The 11,254-nt window shown below is 42.1% G+C and overlaps 1 protein-coding gene across 1 annotated transcript; it reads right to left on the minus strand.

Moving 5' to 3' along the window:
- Window positions 1-206: 206 nt before the first annotated feature.
- On the minus strand, window positions 207-11,036 carry LOC103461060 (son of sevenless homolog 2-like; the record flags this gene model as incomplete). The annotated part of the gene is made up of 12 exons (XM_008403379.2): window positions 207-3,239; window positions 4,362-4,462; window positions 4,551-4,583; window positions 4,714-4,975; window positions 6,575-6,691; window positions 6,777-6,949; window positions 7,062-7,179; window positions 8,254-8,416; window positions 8,491-8,610; window positions 8,687-8,909; window positions 9,721-9,833; window positions 10,917-11,036. Coding segments are annotated over 12 exons (2,041 nt in total), but the record flags the coding sequence as incomplete, so codon positions are not given.
- Between the last annotated feature and the right edge of the window lie 218 nt (window positions 11,037-11,254).

Raw genomic sequence — 11,254 nt, forward strand, 5'->3', positions numbered from 1 at the left:
TTTTCTTCCAGCCGTGATGGTGACGACTGGATGATGGATGAAAACAAATACAAAGGAGACCTGGAGGGAAATCTGATGACTAGTCTTTCCTTTCCGTTTCTCTGCACCACTTTGCTCTGGCCTACAACAGGCAACAAAAAAACCTGAGAAAATGTCAACAACTTTATAGTTCCAGTACATAAAAGAAACAAATGAGAAATAAGTGGTTCAGTACAAAATAAGACTGGGTGATTTATTAATCTCATCAAGATCATTAATACAAAGCAGTTAAAAGGCCACATACCATCAAACAAACTGATTGCTGGATCAAGCTGTTACAGTGCCATCAACAGAGAACTTAATAGTTATTTTGAGGGTGTGGGTGGGTGGATGTGAGAGGGGCGGTTTGAAACGACAACAACAAAAGAGACCTTGGTAAGATCAACCCCATCAATACTGACACGGGAACCTCTGAGACGGGGAAAACGAAGACGAAACGACAAAGTGTTCTCACATGAAACCAGAACGAAAATCCTCCCAAACACCGCGTCGCAGGACTAGTTTGAAAAACTCCATCCTCCTCCTCCTACCTGAACTCGAAGTGAATGAGCAAAAATGTATTTATTTATATATATAGTTTTTTTTAAAAAGAGTTGTTCGTGGCGATTAGCCGCCGACCGAGCGTTTGGGTGACATGGAAAATGTCAGAGAAATAAAGAAAAGGAACAAACTGAGGTGGTAGACTTGTGTCTTTCCTGGCCTGATCTGTGTTGCCCAGGGTCACTGCATTTACAAACATTCCTGTGACAACTGTGGCTCTTAAACAGTACAGCCTAAAGTGCACAAAGTGTGTTACTCCCAAAAAAACACACACAAAAAAAACACACAAAGAAAAACAAAACAAAAAAAAACACCCCCCAATTCTTTACTATGCGCCAAAACATGACTTGAATATATTCCATTGCAACTTTAATACTACTCCAACCTCTGTTTGATGAGCGTAAGCATTAAAAAGTCTTTGAAAGGGAGATAAAAAGGCAATTAGTAGGATGTACAAAGTGAAGCACGCGTCGTCTGTGTATGTAAGTGCTTGGTGTATTAAACTGGATCGTTTCCATTGCTTTGAAGCACCAGAGGGGGAAATGAATGGCTTTTCCTGGGAAATTATCGCAGTGGCTGAACTGGAGATTGTCTGCAAATTAGCAACAGTGACCTGTTTTTTTGTTTGTTTTTTTTTTAGCCCACTGTAGCAGCGTTGGATTTTTAAGAAAAAGACTGGGGGGAAAAAAGGGTGGATGATGGTATGTTAAGACGAAGGGAGGAGGGAAAGATTTTCACTTTATACAAATGACTCAGTTAGTGTATACATGTTATATATACACACAGCATGAACAAACGTACTATTTTTTTATAGTGTATAGCTTTTGTTCTAAACATTACATAGGCAAGTTTTTTTTTTCCTTTTTTAAGCGTTTTAGACGCCGTCTGCTTTATTTCCGGAAAGTAGAAAACGAACTAAAAAGGCACATCCGAGCGCGAGGCGTGGATCGTTTCAGTCTGTCTGAACCGAAACCAAATGTTTCAAGCCAGAAAAAAAAAAAGAGGAAGAAGTTGGGTTAAAAAGTTCCTTTTTTTTTGTTTGTTTTTCGTGGATTTCAGGCATCAGGAGTAGCCGCTGGGGGGAGAAAGAGAGAGAGACAGAGAGAGAGAAGGGGAGGAGCAGGAGGAGGGTGAAAGGCTGAGCCATCCTCCTCCTAAAGCTTTGGTGGGGGGAAATGCTTCCAGTGCAAAAAGTCTCAACACAAATAAAGAAGCTGGAGTCGAGGGCAGGAGGAGCACAGTGTCGGACAGCGGCGTGACGTCCGGGTGGAGGAGGAGGGCGGCAGGTGGGCGGGGTCGGTTAGAGTGAGGTCCGTCCAACCTGAACCTGCTGACTTTGCCCAACGCTTTGTGCAAACGGAGTGTTCTTGGCTCAGCTGTCGTGTCCGTCTGGGCCAATAGGACTGGGGTCAGAGGTCACCGCTGTTGTTTTTTTCTTTTAAAAAAAAAAAAAAAAAAAAAAAAAGAGAAAGGCAACATTTTTCTTTTGTGGCTGCAGAGAGGCTTTTAGGCAAACAACCTCCAAAACAAATAAAAACAAAACAAAGACAGTTTGCTACTTTACAGTCACAGTGTACAGCTTGAGATACAAAGTGAGGGAGGGAGCGGCGGGGGGAGGGGGGGATTCAGCTCTTTGTAGTGTTTCATTTAGTGTTTAGAATCGCTTTAAAAACAAAAAGAAAATCCCTTTTCCCCCTGCATAAAATAAGACTTTGGCAACTGTCTTCAGTTAATAGGACAGAAACAAAAAAAGACAAACACGAAGCGGATCAGCCGAAGGGCTTCGGACGATCTCTGAGGTTGTGGAGCTCTGAGCTGCAGAGGGAAAGCCGACTGACGTCAATGCCCAAAAGGAAACGGAGAAAGAAGCGCGATTGAGGCTACGGAGTCTGAGGAGCCTTGGGGGTAAAGACGCCCCCCACCAGGAGCTGGCCGTCCCTGCGCCTCGCAGACGCCGACGCTCCTGGGCTGTTTGCTAGCTGGCACGGCGGTGTGAGTTTCGTCGTTGGCACAGAGGGTTTGCGGAGGAGGCGGAGCTACTGATCCCCTGAGCGGACGAGGCAGGTGTGGCGGGATTGTTGCAGAGCGGCTCCTGTTCTTTTTCAGATCAGCGGCTCTTGAGTTTTTTTTTTTTTTTGGTGGCTTACGGGGGCGGAGCCGCCTCACTGGCTGCCGTCTGTGTTCTCCACCAATGGGAGGCTCTGCAGCGGCGGCGGCTGCAGAGCCTCCCGCTTATACGTCTTTGGCGGGAGCTTGGGGAGCTGTGGGACGGGGTTGTGGCGCGGGGGCACGGGCGGGGCGGCAGTGGGGAGAGGGCAGAGGCTGTTCTGGCTGGCGCTGAGGGGGCAGCCCCGCCGGGGGACACGTGGCGACGGCGTGCTGGGCGGCGTGTTGGGCGAGCTGGGTGAGCTGTTCAGGTCCCAGTTGTAGCGGGCCACGCCCGGGCCGGGCGACGGCTGCGGGTAGTTGATGAAGATCTCCGGAGGACGCAAGGGCACCGGCGGGGGCGTGTCGGGGAGCGGGTCCCGGGGCGGCGGGGGAGGCGGGCTGGGCAGGGGTCCGTCGTAGTGGGGGCCGTTGTAGAGCGGAGAGCGGTGCTGGTTCCTCGGCAGGGGGGGGAGCCGCGGAGGGATGGCGGGGGGGCTGTCGCACATGGAGCTCTGCTGACACACACACACACACACACACACACACACACACGGGTCAGAAAAATCACCAAAACAATGTGTCATTTAATTATATTTATCGCCCCCCCTTTCATGATACCACAAAATAAAATCAGGTGCTTCTATTTTCCAGATCAGGGTTTTAACAGCTTTGAGTTTTTTCTTTTTATCATAATTTAGTTTTATTTTTTTGTGACTTTTTGTTAGTCTTATTCAGTTTATTTTCAGTTTATTATTCAGTCTTAGTTATTTTTGAATAAAATATTTTTTTGTTTTGCTATTTTTATTACTTATTATTGGTTAAATATTACTTTATAGTAGTAGATTTTTTCAGGTGCAGAATTCAAAAAGGTCAAAGTATTGTGATTATGTTCACACTGATTGGACAGTGAATTCTTACCAGAGGAAATACATCTTCACAAGCTGAAGRTGTATTTGATTATTGTTGATCAGCTGAATTTGAAAAGCTAATTAATAGATTCATAAAATCAGAGAAGAAACAACATCATGAAGACCAGTAGTGATCACACTTTCACTAGCCTGCTGATAGTGCAGCCAAGTTTTAGTTTAGTGCTTTAGAGCTGTTGCTAACTTTGACGATGTTTTTCACACTTCGCTTCCCCTAAATTCATTTTTCTAAAGAGCTAATTTACTTTCAGCTGAATGAAGCTCGAAATGTTTCAAGACGTTTTGGTTTTCGACTGTCAGGAATTAGTCAAGTAACGTTTATATCCATGCTTTTTATCTTGAAGTGGGCAAAGGCCACTGTTGATGCACAACTTCCCTTTCCTGTCCTCATTTTTTAGTAGAATCTGAGCTGCAGTCTACTGAAAAACACACGACAGTTTAAGGATGTTTATTTGTCAAAACCTTTAAAAGCATCGATCATTTCCTCTCAGTATTTTTGGTCTCGATCCATCACATGATGTTCATGTACCGAACAATTAAATTTATTGTTTATGTGAAAAGTATGTAAAACCTTTTTTTAAACAACCTCATCCGTCACATTCCTCTGATATGTCGAATGTAAATCTGTCCGAATGCATCTACATTTCTTTTATTCAAAGGTGAAAAACGGGTTCTTTGTCACGTTTTCGTTTTGTCGCCATTTCTTACTTTGGTTTCGGACACGGTGTCTTTCCTTCGAGGAGGTAGAGGAGGCGGCTTCGGCTCCTCTCCCAGCTGGTGGAGGCTGCCGCAGGAGACGGACTGTAACTCTGCAAGCGACAAAACGGACAATAATTAAAGAAAGAAACGAAGGAGAAAAAGCGGGAAAACTATGAGAACTAAACACTGATCACTCACTTGAAGGGTTCAGAGGACAGGGGAACATAGAGCCTGAAAGATTCAAACACAAATAGGCTGGTTAAGAAACAAACACACAAAAAAATAAAAAATACTTTTAAGTGATACAAATCTGTAGATTTTTCTCCCCACATTCGTATTTCTTTTTAGAAATGAAACTCACTGCCGTAGGAGCTGTTGAGGTCGTGGTCGAAGACCGGGCCGAGATCAGAGGAGGCCGACGGCGGCGGGGTGGGCGTGTTGGGAGAGGTGGGCACCGAGGCCGAGGACGGGGGGTCCTGGTCGTTCTCAGCGATGCTGCGGAAGGTGATCTTGTGCTGCAGGTCCCGCTCCAGGGCCACCGGGTGGCCCTTCAGGGTGCCAGAGGTAGACGTTCGCACGGGCCGGAGCCCGGGGGACTTCAGGGAGTACGTGGTCTTCCTGGGCTGCAGACGGAGAGGAAGGGAAGGAGAATCACAAGCTGAAGGAAAAAAATAAAAACGCACTCTGGCAGGAGACTTTAAATAATTTTGAAAGAGTTACGGCGTGGTTTTAATCCAGAAGGTTTGGATCGGGGTTTCTCTACCGACTTCTGATTCAGCACGGATAAGAGTAAAGACGCACCAATCTGATATTAATATCTATAACGTGCTCGATCCACGAGGGCAGATCTACTCATTCTAATTCTACGCTTTGTGCTCCGAGCGACGTCATGCTTTATTATTCATTTTACATTATATTTAAAATTCCTGATAACACCTTCCCAACCATTTGGAAGAAGATTTTTGTTCCAGTTTGTTTGTACATGTTTGAACCAAACAGTCGACCTGTGGTTTCAGTTTCTTTATCGTTTATTTTAGATGTTTTTTCATGTTAGACCAAACTTGTGAAGCTTTAGCTAAGTGTGCAAATAAATGTGTAATTTGCATGCAAAAAAAAAAGAAGCCATTTTTAAATGGACTCAGATCTGTTTTTCTGCATGGGACCAGTCTAATACTAAACCTCATATCTGTGAAAAAAGTGGATGGGTCCCGAACTTATAGACATCAAATCAAATCTTAAAGAAACCATCTTCAATAACTCTTACATGTAATTTCCCTTTGGGATCAATAAAGTATTTTTGAATTTGAATGGTCTAAAATCAGACACACAGTTAAACCTAAAATAATTATTCATGGCTGGATATAATTAATATTACCAACTTGTTTCCTCTGACTGGATGTAATAAAAACATTTTGAACTGGCCTAGTCAAAGTCCTGACTTGAATCAGACAAACAATCTGAGGAAGGTGCTAAAACATTAGGGTGATGGCCACGAGGCCTTTCCACCTAAAACAATGTAATGTTATAAGATTTTTTACACTAATTACTGAGAACAATATAAATAATTTTCAACATGTCATTTTTTAACTAAGATACAGGTGAGAATTTTATTATTTTTTGCTTAATACTCCTTTAATTTTGCTTTATTGTAGGGTGGATTTCAGAAACCACCAATCAGGAGCAGCTTCCTGTTAACTACTCATAACTCGGAACCCCAGACAGAATCATTTCAATCCTTTAAACCGACTCCAACAACGGAGAAAATCCTATTTTAAGATTTGATGGGGTTTTTATTTTAAAATGGAAAAAAAGCTAGAATTTTAATTTGTGTTAAACTAAAACCGCATTTCTTTAAACCAGTGGTTCTTAACCTGGGTTCGATCAAACCCCAGGGGTTTCGATGAGTCGGTCTCAGGGGTTCGGCGGATCCTCTGCCGCGGAGGTAAAGACACACTTGTGTAAAGTCGTGATGACGCCCCGCCCCGGGGGGTTGGGGTTGGAATAAGAAGGGTTCGGTGAATGCGCATATGCAACTGGGGGGGTTCGGTACCTCAAAAAAGGTTAAGAACCACTGATTTAAACACACTAAAAACATTAGAAAGGCATGAACTTTGAGAGTTACACGCCACCAATGTGACCAGAGTTTCTCAATCAGGTGGCAGAATCATCCCTGTGAGACATTATAGAGCAAAAAGCTTCACGTTTTCACAGCAGTCACTTACGAATCGCGCAGGCTGCCTGGCGTTCCGCGGCTCAATTTCCAGAGACTTTTTGAACAGGTAGTCTGAAAACTCCTTCTCACTCATGTTCTCCATGGGATTCAGGTTCTCAAAGTACTTCTGCGCAACAGAGGAGGCGCAGAGGTTCAGATACGAGAAATATAAAGAAAACACAAACACATTCAAAAACAGCGGGAGTCCTCACCCTGATGTCCTGCTCCATCTTCAGGCAGTAGGGCTGGTTCTGGTACTGCTGGATTTCTCCGGTTATTTCAGCCACTTTCCGTCGCTTGCTGAAGTTGATCAGGTCTTTGCCGTGACGTCGCAGGAAGTCGGGGTTGCCTTCCTCCGTCTTCAGGATGTTGGTTAAATAGATGCCTGAGGAAGAAGACAAGTTGATTAGCGGAGAGTGAAAAGGTCAAACTTTTAACATTAGAATAAATTAGGAAATGAGAGGGTGACTCTGATAGCTACTCTGTGCAGGACTTACCAAAGAAAGGCACGCAGGGCGGGTTTATCGACTTTAGTTTAGCCAAGTACTTCTTAAAATGATCCTGGCTCAGTTCCACCGCTTCCTCCAAGATTTTCTTTTTCCTTTCTGGTATTGCCTGTAAAAGGACAAAAACATAGGAATCAGGTGGGGAATCACAAGTCACATTAACTTAAAAAGTCACAAAACAAATACTTTTTTCTTTAAATTGCTCGGTTTTATGTGAATGTTTTCTGGAGGAGAGACCCAACATGAGACCAAGAAAACAGAAAAAAGCAAAATACGATTTGTATCTGTTAAATTTCCAATATCATTCAGGTGAGAACATTTTAATGAAGTGGTTCAGATCAAAGCATATTCAGAGTTTGAATGGCCCAGTCAAAGTAACGATCCATATTAAACTGAGAATCTAAGGCAAAACTTAAAGCCATGTTTGATTTCCTTCCACCTCACAGATATTCTGCAACTAGATCATAAAATCCACCCAAATACTTTGACATATGTGATTTAATGCAACATAATACTAGGTGAATACTAAGCTAAATGTTTTCTCTGACCAAAATCAGATTTGTTTTTGCCTTTAAAGCTAAAATGACCTTTTAGAGGTCAGGTAATTTTATTTATGTAGCACGTTTTCAGCAACAAGGCTTTACATGAATTAGAAGGAAATACAAACAAAACAACAAACCAAAAACAAAACAAAAGTAGGCATAAAACTAAAAATTGGTTCTCCATGTTTGATTCTGTGAAGTAGATGAAGCTAAATGTTGATCTAAAGTATATAAACTAAATATCCTTGTTCTGGGTTGCTAAGCAGAATAAGAATAGATAATCTGGAGTGAAGTATATAAACTAGATGAAGTATTCCCAACACTGCAGCTCACAATTAGGCCTGTGAAGATGACAAATTTTGCTGGGCGATAAATCGTTCCAGTAAGTATCACAATAGACGATGATATTGTTAATTTTCTAGTAACATATTGACAAAGGGACGATAATGCAAGCTCTCCTTTAGCTAAACTTTATTTTTGTAAAGAAAACTTTCCTTTAGAGTTAGGAGACATTTTAAATTTCCAAAATAAAATGCAACCAGAAACAAACGCACAACCAAATGGAAATAATCAAGCTCATTTTAATTTATCCTGCGATTAATTAACTGCAATCTGATGCGACGGGAATCTGATGGACTCACCTCGAAGGTGTGGTCCAGCCTGTAGACCGGGACAGAGTTGATGGCGCTGACCACCTCCAGCACGCCGTTGAAGTTGTTGAGCTCCTGGAAAACCTGCAGGATCTCGATGACCCGCGACAACACGGCAACCCGTTCCTCGTGGTTCATCATCTCGACGATACACCTGCAACACAAATATTTATTCAAGAACCCCGAGACAAACGAATGATGTGGGGAAAAAAAAGAAACGGGGCTCACTTCTCAAACCACAGCGTGAGGTTGGTGGTGTGGCGGATCATGCGGAGCAAGTTTGGAGAGTTCTTCTCTCGGTCCTCTTTGGTCCAGACGCTGCCCACCAGCTCTGACGGCCGGACGGCTCTGCGCACCAAGCGTCCTCATTACTACACAAAGCCTTCTTCTCTCAACCTATATCTCCGTTTGTCTCGTCATTTACCTGTAGAGCTCAGACTCGATCAGAGTGAGCTGGCGGGCGATCTCTATGGGGTGAAGGGTCATGAGTTCAAAGTTCTCAATCTGGCCGGCTTTGCAGATGTGCCACTCGAAGGGAGGAGGCGAGCTCTCGAAGGTGATGTTGTGACTGACGCCGTTCGACTGGATTTGAAGCTTCCGCCTGATCACCTTATTTATGGACTCCACCCACTTTCTCATAGACTTGCCTAAAAAAAAAAAAAAATTATTACATGACACTTCTGTAAAAAAAAAAAAAAACAACATAAAAAATAAACAACTTTACAGATTCTAGTGAAGACTTTAAGTACGGAAGAGGATTAGGGCCAATAATTCTCAGAAATCTAATTAATTTATGTGTTAATCTACGCAAAAATCCAAATAAATCTCCAAATGTATATCAATTATGTTGTTGGATCATAAAAATACACGTGACTATTTCTATTTCCTTACTTTAGGATTTGTAAATTTGTACTGAAAGCTTGTCTCAAATTTACTTTTGATAGATTGGTCTGATAAACAATTTAAACGGGGGGAAAAAAGGTAATTTATTTTCTTCTTTGTTAATGGCCCCTCATTCTCTTTTGCATCAATGTGTTTAGCAAAAACACGTTTAATATTTTGTTAAATTCAGGGGATTGGTGTAAAAATTGGGACATGGAGGTCATGAACTTTGACTGGAATGTAGAAGAAAAGCTAAGTGACAATTAGCTCCGACGTAAAATCCCCTCCAACGAAAGCGAGCTTCGCCTCAAACCCCACTTTGTTTTTCACTCCACATCACTTTTCCATTGTTTAATTACACAGATTGTATTTCTGGCACACACAAAAACTCTGGATGCTGCTGCAAAGTGAGAGCGTCAAGACTTTGAGGATCGTCACTTTGTATCGTGTGTTTTTTTGTTTCGTTTTTGTTTTTACTGGGGGTGAAACTAACTCATGCTTTTGCAGAAAGCCTCAGCTTTTTGTTTGTATGTAATTGTTAAATGGATTATTTTATTTTATGCTGGGTTGACTGACCTCGGAGTTGCAGTTTTTTGGTGATGTATTCCTCCAGCTGAACTCTCAGGTCTGGATTGTTCTCAAAGTCGTAGAAATGATGTTCGACCCACTGGCGGAAAACGTTGAGGACCCTGTGAAGCGTCACACATTCATTAAACATTAAACTCCTGCAAAGAATGTGTTCATACTTTTAAAAACACAACTTTTAAATGACTTTTTACTGCTCAGACAGGCACTTTAATGAATACAAATTCTAAAAACATGTCAAGTAAACCTTAGATAATAATCTTTGTTGTTTTTTTGTTTAAATAGTGAGCTAAAACAAAAAAAAAAAAGTTTTGCCTTTAAGTCTAGTCTAAATAAATATTTTCACCTTACTGGATTATTTTACTTTGTAACGGGAACATCTAACGTAACAATGCGCGTGTTATTGGTGTTCGTAATATTTAGTTGAGATGGTAAAAATGATTTTATAGTCTTCTTGTATTCCAGAGACGACTGCTGGCGCAGAATATTTACATCTTAGCTCTCGTAGCTCTGAACAGCTGCTGTAGTTTCATTGTTTTGTGGATTAAAGCCTTTACAGCAGCTACCCGTCATTTGTTCTGTGATACTAAGAAGCTTTCAGGTTTCAATGCTGCCAAGTAGATTAACGTAAATTCTACTAAACCTTTTAAGCATATGAACTCAACTTTATTAGCCAAGTAATTTTGTGACTTGCTGAGAATATCTGCAAGTCAGATATTTTAGACTTTAGCTTCTTGAGGAAGCTAAAGTCTAAAATAGGACAAAGACAGTCTCTGCTGTTGCCCTGTGAAAAGCCAGAAAACGTCTGGGTCCAAAACGTCCACATTACTTCGACTGAGGCGACACAAAAAAAAGAGGAACTAAACTAACTATAGTACCCAAAATTTGGGATTTTAATCTGCGGCAACTGACTCATAAAATTGTCCAGCTGAATGAACATTTTTGCTTCACGTTACATTTTTAGGAAAACATTTCTCTGTACCGCACAAATGAAACATAACGGTGTCTTAAACTGATCAAATCTTCCGAGGAAAGTTTATTCAGGGAGCCGTTCAAGTCCGTGTGAACGTTTATTTTTTTCCAAAACTGATTTTTGTCACTTGAATAAATGTCATTTAGCACTTTCCACATTCCTGGAGAAACGCCGAACCGAACGAGAACGACCTGTACTTGGACGACGGCGGTACCTGAGCTGGACCGGCTGGACATACTCCCTTCGGAACCGCTGGAGTTCGGCCGTCGTTGGCGGATCGCCGTTCCAGATAGCCACTTCATCGTCGCCGTTCCCTGACTCGGGGATATTGATCCTGAGAAAATATTGTGATATTTAGGACAGGAAGCAGTAAAACTGTAACACCTTTACAGACCGCAAACTTCTATTTAGATCCGACGAAAAACAGGAATACGTATGGAGCCAAAATCAGTTACACTTCATTGGTCTACAGCCAGGGCTGAAACGATTAATTGGATTAATCATGTTGAATCTATTATTGAAATAATCGTTGACTGAAGCACAGACTCAAAA

This window comes from Poecilia reticulata, unplaced genomic scaffold (assembly GCF_000633615.1).
Source record: "Poecilia reticulata strain Guanapo unplaced genomic scaffold, Guppy_female_1.0+MT scaffold_530, whole genome shotgun sequence".
Lineage (NCBI taxonomy): Eukaryota > Metazoa > Chordata > Actinopteri > Cyprinodontiformes > Poeciliidae > Poecilia > Poecilia reticulata.